The sequence below is a fragment of the Sorex fumeus genome, unplaced genomic scaffold, assembly GCF_029834395.1.
Source record: "Sorex fumeus unplaced genomic scaffold, SorFum_2.1 ptg000033l, whole genome shotgun sequence".
NCBI classification, from domain to species: domain Eukaryota; kingdom Metazoa; phylum Chordata; class Mammalia; order Eulipotyphla; family Soricidae; genus Sorex; species Sorex fumeus.
In genome coordinates, this window is record NW_026606090.1 from 20,051,572 (window position 1) to 20,073,390 (window position 21,819).

The window sequence follows — 21,819 nt, forward strand, 5'->3', positions numbered from 1 at the left end:
ATTAAAGCTAACATTTTTAAAGCATAAGAAATATCACTAAACATTAAATTATAAGCAAATGTAACTTGTTAATGCCACAATGTATGGATACATATCATTTATCATACAACTATCATTATTACTATTTATTGCTAAGTTACTAGAGCATATTTTTGTCTTGACCTGATGCCAGAAAACAAATTTAAGATTTAACTTTTTCTATTTTATTTTGTTTTTTAATTTTTATGCAATCCCCAGCAGTGCTCAGGTCTTACTCCTGGCTCTGTGTCCAGGAATCACTCTTAAGGGCTTGAGACACCCTCTGTGGTACTAGGGCTCAAAACCAGGTCAGTTGCATGCAAGGCAAGGACTTTACCCATTTTACTATCTCTATGGTTCTGATCTTTATATTTTCTTATATTGATACCTGTAACTATAAAATTTTTGGTCAACACAAATGGCATTAATGTAGCTAGCAGATGTCTTTGTTATATCTTAACATGTGACAATGTGTAATATTAATACAATTTTATGCATAAATTGATTCTCTCCTCAAATGTATGAAAATGTCTGCTTTCTTTCCAGCACCCCAAATCCCTAAGTCTAGAATCACTAGCAGTTATTCTAGCTCAATTACTGAGCCTTAACATGGGGATAGCTTATGATGACATTAAGAAATGCCACTGCTCACAGTCTGTCTGCATAATGAATCCAGATGCAATGTAAGAGCCTTATTTTTGTATTTATCCCATAAATATTCATATAAACATTAATTTTATTTCTGGTGTTTAAGATGTTAAGAAAATCATAATAGTCTACTTAGAAGGTTGTGATTGTGGCCCATAGATCAAAGTATTTATTCTAATTCCACCACGTGCATCTGCATGTACCACTGCTAAATGCATGCATTTATAATTTAATACAAAATTAGATATGCCAAACACAATTTTCTATTCACTGTATAACGATGGTTATAAGAATGTATAATGTTTTTGTTTGTATGAATGCTGTATGTTTTTTTCTGGCTTATTCTAAAGTCTTGATATCAGATGCTGATTCTAATGCCAGGTTTCAGGGATATTATTGAGTTTTTCTTTTGTCAGTGGAATGGGAATTTTTGAGTATCCTAATAATGCCTCAATGATGTTATGAGTTTGTTTTTATCATTATTTTGATTTCTTTCTTTCTCTCTTTCTTTCTCTTTCTTTCTCTTTCTTCCCCTCCTCTCTTTCTTTCTCTCTCTCTCTCCTCCTTCCTTCCTTCCTTCCTTCCTTCCTTCCTTCCTTCCTTCCTTCCTTCCTTCCTTCCTTCCGTCCTTCCTTCCGTCCTTCCTTGCTCAGTCCCACTGTGCTAGGAAAACCTGGGTCACCTCATAGTGCTGAGGGCTTCCAGAGTTTTTGGAGATTTTTGAGCACCTAGAGATGCTAGAAGGACCATATGGTGGCAGGAATTGAACCCAGGTCAAGTTTATGCCAGGCATGCATCCTAATCATTGTACTCTCTTCCAGTCCCTGTTATCATTATTGTTAGAATACATTATGAGATTTTTAATTTATTAGGACCAAAAAATTAAGGTGTTGATGGAAACTGTTGATTACTTAATACTAGAGTCAGTAAATTTTCTTTCTAATAGACTATTAGAGACATTTCTGCTTTCCACAGAACTTCAAAAAAAAAGTTCATTGTCAATATTAACCTCTAATATCTACAGCAATAAAACATGAGTACTTTCCTTTCACTAAGTTCAAAACCATTTAATTAAAATATTTGTAATCAAGTTTTAATCTCAGGTTCTAATTTTTGAGAAATCTATTCAGAGGTACTTCTCTTGCAAGTAATTACATAGAAACTTATAAAATTATAATACATACATATCACTGTCCATTGTCCTCCCGTTGTTCATCGATTTTGCTCGAGCGGATCCAGTAACATCTCCATCGTGATACTTGTTGTTACTGTGTTTGGCATATTGAATACTTCACGGGTAGCTTGCCAAGCTCTGCCGTGCGGGCGAGATACTTTCGGTAGCTTGCCGGGCTCTCCAAGAGGGACGGAGGAATCGAACTTGGGTCGGCCATGTTGGCTGCATGCAAGGCAAATGCCCTACTGCTGTGCTATCACTCCAGCCCATAATAAATACATACAAAAAAGAATTATGCAAAGAGCCAACCCTGGTTTGACTCATGATACCATACTTGGTCCCTGAGCACCAAAGGTAAAGGTAAAGGTAAAGGCCCTCCCGTTGATCATCGATTTGCTCGAGCGGGCCCAGTAACGTCTCCATTGGAGACTTTGTTGTTACTGTGTCTGGCATATCGAATACTCTCGGTAGCTTGCCGGGCTATCCGAGAGGGGCGGAGGAATCGAACTCGGGTCGGCCATGTTGGCCGCGTGTAAGGCGAACGCCCTACCCGCTGTGCTATCGCTCCAGCCCTAAGCACTAAGTGATCTCTAAACATCACCAGTTGTGGCTTAAAAAAACAAAGATGACAACAGCAAAAGAATAAACCTTGGATGGAGACCTGAGACTGCTGGATTGGGGGAAGAGAGGGTGGGGAATAAGTAAGTTGACTGGAGGTAACAGGGGAATATAAGTAAAGCACATGCTGATACTAAGGGAGGTAACAGTAAACAAACAAAACAAAAATGTCAATCAGCACATGTCAAGGGGATGAATGGGAAGGAAGGAAAGCTGGACCAAAGTTAACAAGAACAGGTGCCAAGGGTCACAGACACTTTCATGGCACCGTGCAGTTGCTTTGCTCTTCTGCATCATAGTATAATATTATTGAATTCAAATTCATATTATCAAATTATGGTCACATTTTAAAATTATCCTCTATTATTTAAAAAGTATAAGGAGGTGTTCTAGTTGCATGCTTAAAAATGTTATCTCATTGGTAACACACAAAAAAATTAATAGTGTATTTTGGAATTCAGGTGAAAATTTTGAGTAAAAGAAACACTAGTTATGTATATTATATATATGTTTTGTAAAATATAAAACCATATTATCAAACAATAATTATTAATAAAGAGAACTCAATAACTTTGCTTAATACACAGGTATTATAACATAAACACAAGTTTATAAAAGGAAAACAAAAAATTAAATATGTAATATTTTGTTGCATAGATCTACAAAAGATAGCAGTGAGTTGTACAAGCATTGTAAGTGAAACCAATTACTATTTATTCCTACTAGCCTATTGCATATGAATATTTTATTGTCTATAATATTTTACATAGTTTGAGTTTCCATACACAGAAAGTGAAAATATGACACTACTAAAATAGAATATGTTGTTCATTATGAAATCCTGTTATGAAATAAAATCCTGTTTTTCAAAGTATTTTTTCCAAATATTTCAAAGGCTAGTCAGATTATGGAATAAGCATATTAAAATTTGAAGTTCAATGTGTTTTTAGTCATTCTAGTGGTGTGAAGATCTTTAGTAACTGCAGCATGGAAGATTTTGCACATTTTATTTCAATGCCAAAGTCAAACTGTCTTCGAAATCAGCCACGTTTGAGTCCATTATATGTGGAAAATGCGCCGGTTTGTGGAAATGGAATAAAAGAAGAGGGTGAACAGTGTGACTGTGGGTCTTCAGAGGTTGGTGCTAACTTGAAAAGTATTTGCCCAAATTTTAACACAAATAGTTATTTTATATTACCTCCTTGCCATCGTCACTACTTTATCAAACTGTGTGTGTGTGTGTGGATTATCCATTTAGGAGGTTTTTCAAGATCACTAATCCTACAATTTATCTGACCTAGGCTATACGTCCCATCAAGTATGTTTTTTATTATTTTTTAATTGATGTAGTCTTAACCTATGTTCTTTTGCCATTTAAAATACACACCTTTATTTGGATTTGAACCATACACAAAGTCAGTTTCCTCAACGTGTATAAGTCTTAGATAAATCTAGAGTCTGAGAGATAGCACAGCAGTTGAAGCACATGCCTAGCATGAGTCAGACTAGGTTCAATTCACAGCATCACATGGTCCCAACATTTCTGCGAGGGTGGGTATCTGAACAACACCACATTCTCAGGAGCTTGCTATTAAACTACTGATAGGTGATTGTGGGCCCTCAGACTTACTAAGTACTATCTTGGAGGCCTACGTGCCAATAAAAAAATTGCTGTAGTGAAGAAAGGTAGAAATGTAGAAAGAAAAAGGACTGCAATGAGAGAGGCGGGGCAGGCACTGAAGTGTAGCAACGCACTCCTTCAGTAACTCAATAACTAATGTTCTTGGATATTAACTCCTTATAAGTGATGGGTAAGGGTGAAGTACCTTTAAGGAATTATTCCATGGCTCCCACTGGATGCAATGATTGTTATGAAAAATATATTTATATAACTTAGAGTTTAAATGAGGGTGTAAAATAATGTATAATTTGGTACCAATTTAAATTTATAACTACCAGAAATTTTCTGTTACAATTTTACCCTCTAAAATACTATAAGATGGTGATAGCAATAGTAATAATAATGAGGATTCAGCAAAAAAAAATTATTATTGGAGAACAATACAAAGGTACTATGTTTTACTTAACATCATGATGCAACTAACATTAATACTGCTGATGTTATGTCTCTGAAATTTTTAGAAAGATTTTTGTCTCATTATCCCCAATTTAAAATCTTTTAGAATTAAAAAAAAACATATGTAGATGAATTTTATGTGTTAGTATGTATTTTGGTTTGAGAGAGAGAAAAAAATGTACTACCTTTTCAACTTTTCCCTTATCTTATTGAGCTTAATAACAACATATAAAAAGCAAAGCCACAAACATAGTTGGATTATAAAATAAAATATAATGAAATGTTAGTAAACGTCAGTTATTTTCAGAAATGCCAGCTTATATCTCATCTTTAAAGAATTACAAATGAATATTCAATGAAAGCACAAACTTATTAAAATACTGACTCACAAACATTTATTAAGAACAAAAAACGTTTACAAAATTCTTAAATTATAACTTCTGGTTATTTATTATATTTAATATTATTTTTGCCTGTAAGAAAAAGATATCTTTTTGATATCTTGGCTTTAGTAAGCTCAAGGGATTTTCTAGAAAATACTACTACTACTATTGTCAAAATTGCTTTAAGTATCTAAGAATTTATGGACTGAACATAGCATGCAATCAATAATTGTCTGTTAAATCAATGAGCAGCTTTATCTTTTCTGTTTGCCAACATACAAGTTAAGCACTTGTCTATTATATAGTATGCTGTTATCATGAAGGTATTCATGCAATGTAAATAGAAGTTGATGCTAATTCAGAACATATGAATTACCTTCCAGGAATGTAGTCAGATAGTTGAAAATTGCTGTGAAGGTACCAAATGTGAACTGAAAGAAGGTACTGATTGTGATTCTGGGTTGTGCTGTTCAAATTGTCAGGTAAGGGTCTTTAAAATGTTTTATATTACCTAGTGATTAACATGACAATTATTTACATGTATTATGTTAAAATTTTGCTTTATTCAATATAATTTACCTCTATCCATCAGTTTTCTACAGAAACATGTAGGCCGGCTGATACCAGCTGTGACGTAAAGGAGGTATGTAATGGTTCACATCCTGACTGCCCAGAAGACATATATTATTATGATGGACGACCGTGTGGAAGTGCTAATAAGTGGATATGTTACCACGGACAGTGTGTAAGTGGGGATGCACAATGTGAGAGTATATTCCAAGGTATTTATCATAATTCTTATATAACTGCACATTTTTCATTGAAAAGAAACATATCCATATAGAATTGTTATTTAAATATGTGATTTTATGAATACTCTGAAATATCATAGAAGCAGAAAGAAAATATTTTAAGAAAATAAATACAAGTTTAAATTAAAATTATATATTTTTCCCACAAAATAATAAAGGGGCTTATTTAGTCTATAGGGCTGGAGCGATAGCACAGCGGGTAGGATGTTTGCCTTGCATGCAGCCAACATGGCCGGCCCGAGTTCGATTCCTCTGCCCCTCTTGGAGAGCCTGGCAAGCTACCGAGAGTATCTCACCCGCACGGCAGAGCTTGGCAAGCTACCCGTGATGTATTCAATATGCCAAACACAGTAACAACAAAGTCTCCAATGGAGACGTTACTAGGCCTGCTCGAGAATATAGATGAACAACGGGAGGACAGTGACAGTGATTTAGTCTATGGTTTTGCTTTTAAGAAGAAAATAAATAGACTGAAGACAAGCTTTAATTTTCTTTCTCACTTCATGTTCAATGTTTCTCTATAGAAATAGAATATACATAATAAATGCATTTGTTTAAGGCACTACAAAGGATCATAAATATAAACTGACATGAAAATGTAATTTAAACAACACACAGATGTCTACATTCATACTTGGAAAATAAAGGGTTGACTCAAGAAATCCCAACAAAAATTAACAGAAATTCAGGAATAATCTAATCATTGAAATATGATGTGCACTTAAGATGAAAGGAAGAAGGAAAGCAATCATAAAATACACATTGACAGTAGTGGTGGGATATTGGAACTTTATGTGGCGATTGGTGTAGTAACATTTCTGCCTGAAATATAAACATGTATTTTCTTGCAATTTATTGTTAACTTAGCAAAATATACATGCAATTATTTTCAGAAGACAATGAAACACCAGTAACATTAACAATATTTCATGTCTATCGGAACCAAGAATAGTAGAGGAAAATTAAGACAGTCATAGGAAACACCAGGTGGTTAAACCCTCTTTTAAACAGAACAAGTAGCAATTCCTACTTTAATTTATCTGTAAAAAATAGTTTCCAAGTAATTCTTTTAAAAAAATATTGATATTCTGTGTTTTGCACGAAGGATACGGTGGTCTGATCCCGTTCGAAATTTTGGGACAACAGCGACATCAGTCAGGCAAAACCGTCGATTGAATATGATGTGGTCTATTTTGTTGTGGAATCAACCACCGGGAGACTCTTATGTCCAAAGTTTAGATTCTGCCTTCGGGAACTGTGAGTTACCATGGATGGTCTTGGTCGACATGATGAACCCAGACAGTCTCTCACCCTGTTCGTTCCATTCTAGGCCATAGGTCCCGATGTAAAGTTCTTCAGATGATCTTCTCGGTCCTATCTTGGCATTAAAATCACCCACAATGATCTTGTAGAAGGTGTGGTCTTCTTTATAGAACTTCTCCAGCTCCATGTAGAACTTCTCAATTTCTCTTTCATCATAATGAGATGTTGGTGAGTAGACAACGAAGATAGAAACTGTAGGCAGTGAGCCACATCTATTCAAATGTAAACGTCCGATTCAGGTTGTTAGGCATTCGAATGAATCAATGCTCTTGGCCAAGTCTGTGTTGACAAGGACACTGACGCCTCCGACACCTCTTTTATCGCATGTTCCGAGGAACAATTCTTCTCCAGTGTCGAAAACGGCATGGTGAGATTCGTGCCTTCTTGTCTCGGTCAGACCAATGATGTCGTACTTGATCATTCACGCTTATACCATCAGGTCCTCGATGGATGCATCTGGTGCTAGCGTACGTGCATTGAAAGTACAGACGAGATGGGTATCTGATCATTGTATAATTGAAACCCAAACACAAAAAAAATTGTAAATCTACAACTGTAAAAAAATAAATAAATAAATAAAAAGAAAGTACAGACGATCATTTTTGTCTTCCTTCGTTGTGGCAGCCTACGTTGGCCTTGAGATTTTGTCGGCCTCTCCTTTCTCATCCTTCTCAGTGCTGCCATGTCGGTGAAGCCTTCAGGGTCAGGTGAATGAGACCAGTTGTAGTTACGGATTTTGGCATATCGAATATACAACGGATAGCTTGCCAGGCTCTTCCGTGCAGGCGGAATACTCTCGGTAGCTTGCCAGTTTTTCCGAGAGGGATAGAGGCTTTTGGGGCGACCTCTAATCACCCTTGTAGGTGTTACCATATTTGAACACTATCAAATGTGGTACGACAATTCCTGAAGATGGGTATTTAGTGCCTTATCATGTGTCGCGCGACCGCTTTGCGGCCGCGCGGGTCCAGACAACATCCTGAAGTGTGGTGACAGCTGGGTAGTGGAGGTAGTGTCGAGCAAAATTCTACTTCACAGAGCGGGGAGAAAGGGCTGCAAAGTTCAAAAAGAGAACTCCCAGAATGACCACCAACTGGGAACTCTTTGGCACTATTGTGGCAACATGGGAAGATGCCATTGTTGACAACATTGACGAGGAATATGATCGACTGGTTCAGCAACTCCATGAATGTGCGAGGAACGCCAAGAGAGAGATAGCCACAGAAAAATGCCCGTCTTAGAAAACTCTTGAGCTAATTCACCAGCGTGGTTTGGCACATGCCTCAGGCAACCGCAAGCTAACGTCCGAGCTCGCAAAGCAGTGCAGAGATGCGATCAAGGAAGACCTCAAAGAGAGAAGAGCAGAAGTACTGGTAGATGCGGCAGAAGCTGGGAAAAGTATTTGTTACGCCTGCCTGTCCTTCGCCAACTACAAGACCAAGATGACTGCCCTCCGACGTCCTGATGGATCCATCACATCCTCCAGAACTACAATGGAGAAGATTATCCATGACTTCTACTCAAATCTCTTCGATAGCCATATCAACTTGCCGACATACCAAATTTCACAGGATGCATATGTCGTTCCCAACGTTCTCCCTTCCGAAATCCGACACGCCATTTCGTCGGTAAAGAAACAAACAGCACCCGACCCAGACAAGGTGAGACCTGAACACCTGAAGAACGTGCCATCAGTACTCATCAATCAATACACTGGCTTGGCTCTTCACTCGCTACCTGTCTAAATGCAAGGTTCCGTCCCAGTGGAAAACCAGCAGGACCGTACTACTGTTCAAGAAGGGAGACATCCATGACATTGGCAACTATCGCCCAATCTGCCTATTGTCTGTCGTCTACAAGTTGTTCACTCGAGTCATCCAAAATAGGATTGGCAGAACACTAGATGAAGGACAACCATGCGAGCAAGCAGGCTTACACAAAGGATTCAGCACCATGGACCATATCCACACAATAACCAAGCTCATTGAGGTTTCTTGGGAGTTCAAGATGCCACTCTGTTTAACGTTCATTGATTTAAAGAAGGCCTTTGATTCTGTTGAGACAGAAGCGGTCATTGAAGCCCTAGCCAATCAGGGCATTCAAGCCCAATACATCAAGATCCTCCGTGAGCTGTATTGCGGATTCATTACCAGGATCTCACCATTCTACAAAGAAGTGATCGTTGATGTCAGGAGAGGGGTTCGGTAGGGTGATACCATTTCACCGAAACTCTTCAGTGCCACCCTCGAGAACATCATGCAACGACTGGAATGGGAAGGAATGGGAGTGAAGATAGATGGTTGGCAATTGCACCACGTCCACTTTGCTGATGACATAGTTTTAATAACACCAAACATCAGCCAAGCGGCACAAATGCTGGCCGACTTTGACCATGAGTGCGGAAAGGTAGGACTACAGCTGAATCTTACGAAGACAATGTTTATGAGAAACAGGCTCGTTCCTGATGCCCCATTCGCTCTCAACGGAACGACCATCTCCAAGTGCAACAGCTATGTGTACCTAGGTCGAGAAGTCAACATGACAAATGACCTGGCACCCGAGCTGCGCAGGAGGAAGAGAGCGGCTTGGAACGCCTTCAAGAACATCGAAAACCTCTGGCCTCTGGGCACATCTCTTTGATTCCACTGTTCTTCCTGCATTAACATATATGCCTCAGAGACCTGGGCCCTACGCAAACAGGATGAGAATGCTATTCAGGTCTCCCAAAGAAGAATAGAAAGAGCTATGCTTGGAATATCACGTTTCACTCAAATGAGAGAAAAAATCCAGAGTTCCAACATCCGTGGATGATCAATAATCAGGGTCGCTGTCTCATTTGCCAAGGTGTCAACAATCAGATGGGCTGGTCACGTAATGAGATTTAAAGACGACCGCTGGACTAGAGCTGTTACTGACTGGATTCCACGGGATGTCAAAAGACCACGTGGCTGCCCACCTACCAAATGGTCAGACTTCTTCGTGAAGATCATGAAAAATCGGTTTGAGGCTCTTCATGATCCCAGAGCAAACAGATGCCATTGGGCTACACTAGCACGCGACAGGGACAAAGGGAGACGTTACTGGCGCCCACTCGAGCAAATCGACGACTAACGGGAAGTTAAGTGATTAAGTGATTAAGTGATTCTGTGTTTTATAATTCTATAAATGTTTATATGTTAATAATGTTTTCTCAGGGCTGGAGCAATAGCACAGTGGTAGGGCGTTTGCCTTGCACGCAGCCAATATGGCTGACCCGAGTTCGATTCCTCTGCCCCTCTTGGAGAGCTCGGCAAGCTACCGAGAGTATCTCGCCCACACGGCAGAGCCTGGCAAGCTCCCCGTGACGTATTCAATATGCCAAACACAGTAACAACAAAGTCTCCAATGGAGACGTTACTGGGCCCGCTCGAGCAAATCGATGATCAACGGGAGGGCCTTTAATGTTTTCTCAGCACCTATTTTCAACATCACACCCATCACCAGTTGAGGAAGTAATTTTAAAGCATAGTGAGGAAATTTTGAAACTACAAGAAAAAGGTTGAAGAAAACCATTAAAACTGTGGAAACTGAAAGGAAGACAAGGAAAGTAAAATAAAGTGAAATAAAAAAAGAAAAAGGAAAACAATTTAGGAAATCTATTTGTATTTAAATCTCACACAATTAAATTAGATATAAGTAATTTAGTGGGAAGTGACTGATGAAAAGGGAAAATGCATACAAAATTAGGCACACTGAATTTTTCCACCACCAAAGTTTCATGTCATCTTACTATAAAAAAATACCTCTAATAATTCTTTTCACTTTCTGACCCTATCCCTCTGGTAAGCTCAATAGTTTTCACCAAATATACATTAAGTTTTATTATTTTCTGCCATTTTGTTTGCATTACTTATCAATATTAAGATGGATGAAGCCATTTGATAATTTTCATGTCATATATAATATCAGCTCAAGATATATCCAGTTAGTCCTAAAATGTAAAATTTCATGTCTGTAGGTGGCAGAGTAAGAGCCTACCTAGTACTATAGTTTTTTATTCTGCCATCTATTAATGTGCTTTTAGATGAATATAATTTTTTCTTATACTAATCTTGGGATTTGTTTGCTTTTTTATCTAGAACCTTGAAGTATAAATTTAGGATATTTGTTAGTTAATTTTTTCAGTTTCATTTATCCGTGGTAACATAACCTTCATGCAACTTTAAGATATCCAACATAAGGATCTGATAGATTTGTTATGGACAGATATGTCAGATATGTTAAGTGAGCAGCAACACAGTAGATTTTGTAAACATCACTTTTTATAGTTATAACTACTATTTAATTTCATAAAATGAACATTTAAAATTTAAATATCTTAGCAAACTTTAAAAAATATTATTAGAGTTTGGGTGACATGCTTCCACTGACTTTTCTTCTAGTTTGCTCAATTATTGTGAGCCATTTAGCTAGCTTCTAGGTTTCTTTCAAAGTAAATTGGTCCTTATATAACTTTAAATATAGTTCGATGATAGGAAGCTATAGTCAAGTAACTTTCTATACTACCATTTTCATTGTAACATCTTTCACTATCAACATTTCAGACATTATTCCAGTGTAGTATGCCTTCTATATTTTCTGAAGAAAATCTGTTATGTTGAGTCTTTTTCCTTTTTGAGTTAATAGAAACCAAACTTAGAATTCAGAAACCTAGTGCAGGTCACTGTGTGTTTTCAGGAGTCCAGCGGCGCTCTGTCTCTCCAGCCGCACATGTTCAGTAGTCTCGAGCCGTTTCTCCCACCCTGGGGAGGTAGACAGTGACGCGTAGGCGAAGGAACAAACGAGTGCCAGGCTGGTCGGTATCAATTGTAGTTTATTCCAATCTTCACTCTCACCTCTGATCTGCCCTCTGGAGCCCGAGCTCCCAAGCCTATGCCCACGCCTCAGCCTGAGCCTCTGCCTGAGCCTCTGCCTGAGCCTATGCCTCTGCTCTCTCAAGCCCAAGCCCAAGCCCGAGCTTGAGCCTGAGTCTGAGCCTCAGCCTCCTCCTCCACCTGAGACTTCTCTCTGCTCTCTGGAGCCCAAGCCCCCTTTGAGCTTACAGTCTTTGTTTATATAGCAATTGTGTAGGATGTGTTCTTTCCTCAGCTAGTAATCTACTTAAATAGTTGTAGTAAGTCTACTTCCAATATTTTTAGCAATGTCATTCTGTATGAACACAGTAAGAGATATAAACTTACAATTTGGTTCTTCCTGAAGACATCCCACCATATATTCTGCAGTTCTCAGGCCAGGTAAATCTTCCTAGCCCCAGCAGGGTCCTAGTCTTGTCATTACTTACTTTTGGATCATGACAGCATTTGTCTATGATCATGCCCTCAACTTATAGTTGAGTATCGTGTCTCTTTGGTCTGGCCCATTTCGATGCCAGGGTAGCTCACAGCTTTCCCTGGGTCCATTCAGTCCCTCATTGGGACCCTGCTTTTGGGGTGCTAGGAAATAAGGGCAACAGAGTCAAGAAAGCAGATGCCCAGGAGTAAATATTATTCGGAGTCAATCAACTCCCAAGTTACAAAGCATAATATTAACTGTCTTCCTTTGTTCATACAGAAAGGACATTGCTTTAAGGTAAACTATGCAAAGGACATAACGTACAATACAAGTTCAGTGTCCTTAGAAGGATCTGATCTTACAAGCTAACAGAATCTGATTAGGGAGAAAAGGTAATTAACTGTCTGGGAAGGAGAGCACAGAGAAGAGTTTACAGATAAACAGAGGAATGGGAGTGACTAGGGAGCACTATGATAGGTGTAACCCAATAAATCTAAGCTCCCTTGGCAATGTTATCCTACAGGTCACCTGTGCTTAGGCTGTGGATTAAGAACAGGGTATGCACAATGATCACAAACACACACAGTAGTCCCGAATGTGTGCCCTAGTGCCACACATGGTTTTTGAAAATCATGAATTTCTGGGAATCAATTTTAAGGCTTTGATTATGCTGGACATGTGCTATACATTTTGAGCTATATAGATAACCCTTGTCATTAACATTTAGTAGTCTTCATATTTACATATTTTAATGTGTGTGGATTTGTATATGAATTTAACTTTATCTTCTCTGAGTTTCTTGGGATTTTAATATTAAATATTATACAAGCATACTGATTTTTTACAACAAGGTTTATGTTTATATTTCACTATCTCCTTATATTATTTAGCTTATTTCTATATTTCCTACATGCAAGTTTATATGATATATAAATAATTTTTATATATGTACCATGTTTCTCTTATCCAGTTATTATGATAAAGGTATCAATCTTCATACTTTTGCTTGAATGCTATTTAAAAATATTTAAAATTATTGTAATAATTTTAAATGTTGCGATAGCTGGAGCGATAGCACAGCGGGTAGGGCTTTCGCCTTACAAGCGGCCAACATAGCCGACCCGAGTTCGATTCCTCCGCCCCTCTCAGAGAGCCCGGCAAGCTACCGAGAGTATTCGATATGCCAGACACAGTAACAACAAAGTCTCCAATGGAGACGTTACTGGGCCCGCTCGAGCAAATCGACGATCAACGGGAGGGCCTTTACCTTTACCTTTACCTTAAAATTATTTTAATCTTCCATTTTCAATTGTTGCCTTTTAAGAAGTCTTACTGTCAGTGTAAATGCTTCTTACATGTAGGTATTGCAGACTCCATCATGTTATTCTGTTTAATATATAAAATAAGAGACACCTTATTATCTGAAACTGATTAAGTTTGCTCAGATCTTGGATAAGCCTCAGGCAAAAAAACAGTATTTTCTCATGCTTCTAGGTGCTTAAACCCATAAGGTTTTTAACTAAAAATAGTATATTTAAAGAGAGTCCTTCCGAAGGTGGGTCACAAGCAGGAACTTCAGAAAATCTACATATAGAAATGAAGCATTAAAAAGTCTGAAAGGGAAAAAATTTTATGTATTGAGATCTTTGGAGAGCTGGAGCGATAGCACAGTGGTAGGGCATTTGCCTTGCACGCAGTCAGCCCGGCCGAGCCGGGTTCGATTCCTCCACCCCTCTCAGAGAGCCCAGCAAGCTACCGAGAGTATCGCCCACATGGCAAAGTCTGGCAAGCTACCCGTGACGTATTCAATATGCCAAACACAGTAACAGCAAGTCTCAAAAAAATGGAGACGTTACTGGGCCCACTCGAGCAAATCGATGAACGACAGGAGGACAGTGTGAGACCTTTGGAGACTCTTGTATCACTACTGATATAAAACCTTCTCCAACTTTGTGGTTTTATTTCTTTGTCCACAAGCTAAGTTTAGAATTATCACTTCTCATATTAACCAGTTTTTACAAATCAGTAGTGGATGGAAATCAGTACTTACTTTTTTAGTTTAGTTCTGTCTCCAAAAGTTTAGATGATACTCACTGAACTTCTCCTTATAGTGTTTTGTTTTGTTTTATTTTTCTCTAGAATCAAGATACAGGGGCTAAATCTATCAAGCAAAAGTTTTCAGTTTATTCCTTAAAAGTAGTACTGAAGTTGGCTGTAAGAAATAATCTCTTTAAGTAGTAGACTAGATATTATGAGAATAAAACAGATTACTAGACAGCAATTGTAAAATTTTCAATGGTATTTCAAAAAATTTGCTCTGAGATAAAAATTTTATGAAAAAGTGAGCTTAGAGGGCCAGAGAGATAGTACAGCAGGCAGGGCACTTGCCTTGCAGGCTGTTTAAACAATACCATCACAACATTTCCCCCAAGTACCACCAGGAGTGATCCCTGAGTATAGAACCAGGAACCAACCCAGAATACTGTTGAGTATGGCCCCCAAACCAAAGAAAATAGGTAGAATTTTTTCTTAAAAGCACATTCGTGCTCCCCAACCTCAAATTATACTACAGGATTATAATAATTAACACAATGTGGTACTAAAATAGGTACAGACACTGAGATCAATGGAATAAAATTGAAAATCTAGACACACGTCCTCAGATATATGAGCGGTTAATTTTTTATAAGAAAAAATATGAAGTAAAGCGAGGTAAACATCTTCAACAAGTGGTGTTGGAAAAACTGTCCGGTCACATGCGGAAAAAAAAAAAAAAAAGAAGAAGAACTGAGACCCTTTCTAATGCCATCCAAAAAGTTAAAATCAAAATGGATTAAAGACTTCAATATTAGACCTGAGTCCATAGATATACATAGAAGAAAACATAGACAGCACTTTCCATGACATTAGAGATACAGGCATCTTTAAGAAGACAACACCATTGGCCAAGTACGTGGAAACAAAGATAAACAAGTAGAACTTTATCAAACTAAGAAGTTTCTACACTGAAAAAGAAACAATAGCTAAAATTCTAAGACATGCTAAGACTGGGGAAAACTTTTTCTCACCATGCATTTGATAAAGGGTTAAATCCAAGCTATATGGAACATTGGTAGAAATTTACAAGAAGAAAAGACACTCAACCCCATCAAAAAAAAAATGGGGAGAAAAGATGAACAAACACTTCCTCAAAGAAAAAATACAAGTGACTGAAAGGCACAAGAAAAACTGCTTTGAATCACTGTAGCACTGTCCTCCCGTTGTAGTTTGCTTGAGCGGGCACCAGTAACGTCTCCAATAGTGAGATTTGTTGTTACTGTGTTTGACACATAGAATACATGATGGGGAGCTTGCCAGGCTCTGTTGTGCGGGCAGAATACTCTCGGTAGCTTGTCAGGCTCTCCAAGAGGAGAGGAAGAATCAATCCCAGGTCAGTCACGTGCAAGGCAAACGCCCTACACGGTGTGCTATCATTCCAGCCCAATTAGCTGCGTGGAGCATTGAAAACTCACTCTACAAAAAGCACAATCTCCTCAGTTCACATCACATACCCCCAGCAGGTTGATAATGTGGGGAAAGAGCAGGTGATACACACTGGTGCTCAGTGTCTACTCCTACTCAGTCCCTCCTCATGTGCTTGGGAAGCATGTGGGCAGGGGATCAAGCCCTGGCCTCTCACATGTAAAAACTGTGCCCCATTCCACTGAGCTATCTCTATTGCCCCCTACCGCCTCTTTCTTGCAAGGCATCTCACATACAAAACATTTGCTCTCATCTCTTTCTCTCTCTCTCTGTCTCTCTCTCTGTCTCTCTCTCTCTCTAATCTATCTATCTATCTATCTATCTATCTATCTATCTATCTATCTATCTCTTCTCATTACCTCTTGTGGTTAAAGTTCAGCAGGAGCCTCCCAGGTCTGCCTATACACCGGCTTTCATTCAGGCCTCTCTCATCCCCCATCTGCTTCAAATGCTAGGCAACTTCCAGGGTACCCCACTCAACATGGAGTCCTTAAGCCTTGAGGGACTTTTCTTGGTGGGAGAGCTCCACCCACTGCTCCCCCAGGAGTGGTTCCCCCTGTCCCACACCTGCCTGTGCCTGCAGCTCAGCATCTCTCTGATGCAACTATCTCCGTGAAATTGGCAACCTTCCACGGGGCCACACTCCAGCCTCGAGCGTCAATAGGTCAGAGACTAAAGTGGGAATGGCCACGAGTGTACTCTTCCCCCATAAACTTAAAGCATAGTAAAGGGAAAAACTCTTCCTCTTGGGTTGGAGTGACAGCATAGCAGATAGGGCCTTACACATGGCCAGTCTGGGTTTGATCCCCAACACCCCATATGGTTCCCTGAGCTCCTCAAGGAATGATCCTTGAGCACAGAGACAGGAATAAGCCCTAAGCATAGCTGGGTGTGGCCCATAAACAAACCAAAACAGAAAAACAAACACCCCTTCCCCTCCACATCTATAGTAGAAGGTCCTGAGACAGACAATCGAAATGGGAAACTGAAAGGTTGCAGGTTGATGTGTACAACACAGAGACAAAATAGCATGTTTTGCTATATTTATTTGCTATGTGCTATGTAGTCCAGGCATGAGTTGGGTCTGGTGTGTGACCCCAGGAGAAGCTATCTCATCATGAGAAACTGTGGGGGCTAGCAGAGGCACACGGAAGACCCAGGCACCCTTCTCTGATTTCTAGAAAATTCTCCTGCCCTTACTCATGTGAGATTCCCTGTCCTCTGATCAAGGGTCCCAGGTACAGCAATGGAAGAGGAAGAAGGAGAAAAGCAGATCGATCCAGGGCTGGATGCAAGCATCTTTGCTGTGACTATCTTGGCCTTGGCCTATATCTACAAGGCAAAATTGGGTTCAGGTGGCAAGGCCAAGGGCAGTGGTCTACACAGGTACTCAGTAGGTGTGGTTGGCAATGTAGAGGGACTGGGCAGCTTCTCTGCATCACTAAATAGGGAATTGAAAATAAAATAGCAAAGAAATAATTACCTCATCCAGAGAGACTGCCACACAAAACAGAACAAAGGCCACCACTATTGGTGTGAAGCAGGGGCCAGAAAGTGTCCTCAGTCACTCCTAATGGGAATGTCTACTGATCCTGCCTTTTCAAAAAAACATGTGGAAACTCCTCACAAAAAAAAAAACAAACAGAAATTTAGTTACCATATGAACTAGCAATTTTGTTCCTTAGAATATACCCCAAAGACTATCTTAAACTAAGAAGCTTCTGCACCTCCAAAGAAACAGTGACCAAAATACAAAGACAATCTACAGAATGGGAAAGGATATTCACCGAATACACATCTGACAAGGGGTTGATATCCAGGATATACAAAATACTGGTTAAACTCCACAAGAAGAAAACATCCAACCCCATCCAAAAATGGGGCAATGAAATGAACAGAAACTTTCTCAAAGAAGAAATCCGAATGGCAAAAAAGCACATGAGAAAATGCTCTACATCATTAATCATCAGGGAGATGCAGATCAAAACCACAATGAGATACCATCTCACACCTCAGAGACTGGCCCACATTCAAAAGAACAAAAGCAACCGATGCTGGCGTGGATGTGGCGAGAAAGGGACACTCCTTCACTGTTGGTGGGAATGTCCACTGGTTCAGCCCTTCTGGAAAACAGTATGGACGATTCTCAAAAAATTAGAAATTGAGCTCCCATTTGACCCAGCAATACCACTCCTGGGAATATATCCCAGAGAGGCAAAAATGTGTAGTCGAAGTGACATCTGCACTTGTTTGTTCATTGCAGCACTCTTTACAATAGCCAGAAACTGGAAGAAACCTGAATGCCCAAGAACAGATGACTGGTTAAAGAAACTGTGGTACATCTACACAATGGAGTACTATGTAGCTCTTAGAAAAGATGAAGTCATGAAATTTACATACAAGTGGTACAATATGGAAAGTATCATGCTAAGCGAAATGAGTCAGAAAGAGAGGGATAGACATAGAAAGATTGCATTCATCTGGGGGATATAAAGTAACAAAGTATGAGATTAATACCCAAGAATAGCTGAGATCAGCACCAGGAGGATTACTCCATAACTTAGAGGCCAGCCGGGTATCCTAGAGGAAAGGGCTGTTCAGATAGAGAAGGGAGCACCAAATAAAGGATGTTTGGAGGATCCTCCCAGGAGGGGAGATGCATGTCGAAAGTAGACTATGGACTGAACATGTTTGCCACTCAATGCCTCTTTTGCAGACCACAACACCCAAAAGGAGAGAGAGAACACAGGGGATTGCCCTGCCACAGAGACGGGGGGATGGGGGGATGGGGGTGGGAGGGATATTATCCATGGTGGTGGAAAATGGGCACTGGTGGAGGGATGGGTATCTGATCATTGTATAATTGAAACCAAAGCACAAAAAATTGTAAATCTACAACTTTAAAGAAAATAAAATAAAATAAAGGGAAAAAAAAAAGAATATACCCCAAAGGCCCAAACCACAATGTATAAAAATATCTGCACCCCTATGTTCATTTCCACACTTATTTAAAATAGCCAAAATTGGAAGCAACCCAAGTGTCCAAGAAGAGCTGACTAGATAAAGAAACTATGGTACACTGCTGTTGATCCATTAGAAGGGGTGCAGTGGTCCTGAAAGAAAGAGCAAGAGACTAAGGAGAGCTCCAAGGCAAAGTTTATTTCTTAGCTGCTATCCTTCCTAGCCCTCGCTTTTTCCTTTCCTGGCACCCTAGTTTCAGTTATTCATTAATAGTGTTATCTGTATGTGCGAGGTGTATTCAGTACAGCTGCTGGTTTGAACCATCATGAGTCTACATGCTTTAGATGGGGGCCAAGGTCAACACAATCTGTCTGGGAGGCATGTGGGAATCCTGAGAACATTCAGCCTCAGCCTTCAAGGCTGGAGCTTTCTCACAGCTGTAGGCCTGGAAGCATCATGTCCTCATGTAAGCCCATGAGACACAATGGAATACTACTCAGCCATAAGCAAAGATGAAGTCGGACACTTTCCTGCCACCTGGATGAATCTGGAAAGTACCACAACAAGCATAGTCAAAAGGATAAGGACAGACACAGAATGATCTTTCTCAGATGCTTGATATAAAGATACCTAGCATAGGAATAACAAATACCCAAAGGCAACAGAAGCAAAGAGCAGGAGAACTGGTTTACTATGGGAAGTTGGTCTTTGATGGGGTTGGTGGGGTTAGGTCAGGGAAGTATACAGTGTGACGTTGGTGGAGGGAAATGTTCACTATGGAGGAGAAAGGAGTACTGAAAGGAGGTATAAAGTTCCCCACCATAGAGGCAGACGGGGGGAATAGGAGGGTAACTGGGAACATTGGTGGAGGGAAGTGGACACTGGTAAAAGGACTAATGTTGGAAACTCAGTTATAACATGCTAACACTAATTCACTGTGATTCAATTGAAAAAAAATTAAGAAAGTACATTCATGAAAGACTATTTTTTAAAAAAGATTCTTATGCATTTAAGTAGTATATACTCATTAAAATTTTAGGATAATTGCATATGGTGTTCTTTAAATCTAAGTCAATTTAATGGCTAATAGACAGGATTTACTTTATTTTTTATTTTTTTATTTTTTTTGCTTTTTGGGTCACACCCGGCTATACACAGCGGTTACTCCTGGCGCTACACTCAGGAATTACTCCTGGAGGTGCTCAGGGGACCATATGGGATGCTGGGAATAGAACCCGGGTCGGGTTCAAGGCAAACGCCCTACCCGCTAATCACTCCAGCCCCTTACAAGATTTATTTTAAATTTCAAATATATGACTGAAATGAGTTTTGTGGGATTATGAATACAACTCTTATTTTCAAGTAAGTATGCCAACATAATTAAAAGGTCTGTGAAAATTTTAATTTTAAATTTAGTTTTTAAAACATTTAATTTTTAAATCATCATTACCTAATAATAAAAATGTAATACTGAAATTAATAATCTGAATAATCTGAATCTGCATATACAATTTAAATAGCTCCAATTTTTTAATGTATTTAATAATTTTAAATTTATTGTACATTTAATATGACTAAATATACATTAATTTTTACAGGTTCACAGTTTGGTTCTGATGAGTGTTTTGATCACCTCAATGCTGTGGGTGATATAGCTGGGAGCTGTGGTTTGAAAGGTACAGAGTACATAAAGTGCTCATCTAGGTATGCTTTAGTAAATCAATATAAGATATTATTTTATCTTCTGTTTAAAAAAATCAATGAACTACATTACCTGAATACTGAGGCTATACTTAAACTGTTTCTTTTAACTTTACTGTCTTAATGCAGATTGTTCTCATTTACATAATTTAGATTACCTTTTGTACTATTTTTCTTAGTGTTCGATTTGTATATGTTAATGTCTGCTATACATAAGTTACAAAATAGACTATTAATTTAATGCAATGTACTGATTTTTTCAAACAATTGTTATACAAGTGTTAAAATGCATTTTTCACTATTCAGGAATTAAAGCACTGTGTTAAAAAACAGGTGGGTACTTTGAGAGGCCAGAGATATAGTTCAGGAATTAAAACACTTGCTTTGCTGGGTGCAACATAAAAATCAAAACAAAATAAACAAAAAATCTACAGGTATTGTATATCCAGTCATATTTTCTTATTGTATCTTCTTGGTGACCTTGAAAAATGTGCTTCATGATTGCAATGTATAAAATTTCAGTATTTTTAGTTTACAAAACACTACACTGATGTCAGTGTGCTATATTTTTAATGTAACTGAGACACATTCACAGAGAACTGAGGCACTATGTGAATGTTAATGAAATATGTAATAAACTAGGGTTGGGAAAATAACACAGTATTAAGCTAGTTGCCTTGAAAGCAGGTTCTGATTCGATCCTTGGCATGGCTGGTTCCCCCAAGCATCGCCAGGAGTGATCTCTAAGCACAAGCTAGGAATAAGCCCTGAGCATTGCCAGGTGTTATTAAAAAAAAAAAAAAAAGATTGGAAGGAAGGAAGAAAGGAAAGCAATGGAGGGGGAGAGGAAGGGAGGGTTTGGCAGTGGACATGAGGGAAGGGAAGGGAAGGGTGTTTCATAAGTGACTATATTTTGTTTATTAAAAGTAGAATGTGGGGGCTGGAGAGATAGCACAGCGGGTAGGGCGTTTGCCTTGCACGCAATCGACTCGGGTTCGATTCCCAGCATCCCATATGGTCCCCTGAGCACCACCAGGAGTAGTTCCTGAGTGCAGAACCAGAAGTAACCCCTGTGCATTGCCGAGTGTGACCCAAAAAGCAAAAAAAAATAAAAGTAGAATGTTAGTTCATTGAAATACTTTGGTGGTATTCAGCATATGATTTATAATGCAAAAATTATGTAAAGTATGTCTAGCTTGCATGAGTAATTGAAACATAAAGATTTAACAGCTATTTGTATTTAACTAATTTGATTTATTCTGGTTTTCCAAC

General features: G+C 38.9%; 1 protein-coding gene across 1 annotated transcript in view; it reads left to right on the forward strand.

Moving 5' to 3' along the window:
* Positions 1 to 21,819, forward strand: part of ADAM2 (ADAM metallopeptidase domain 2) — an 89,724-nt gene that overhangs the window by 43,875 nt on the left and 24,030 nt on the right. The window contains exons 10-14 of the mRNA XM_056116659.1: positions 565 to 701; positions 3,409 to 3,595; positions 5,302 to 5,400; positions 5,511 to 5,700; positions 20,445 to 20,550. Of these exons, the coding sequence (XP_055972634.1) occupies positions 565 to 701; positions 3,409 to 3,595; positions 5,302 to 5,400; positions 5,511 to 5,700; positions 20,445 to 20,550 (719 nt within the window). The remainder of the gene's footprint in view (positions 1 to 564; positions 702 to 3,408; positions 3,596 to 5,301; positions 5,401 to 5,510; positions 5,701 to 20,444; positions 20,551 to 21,819) is intronic.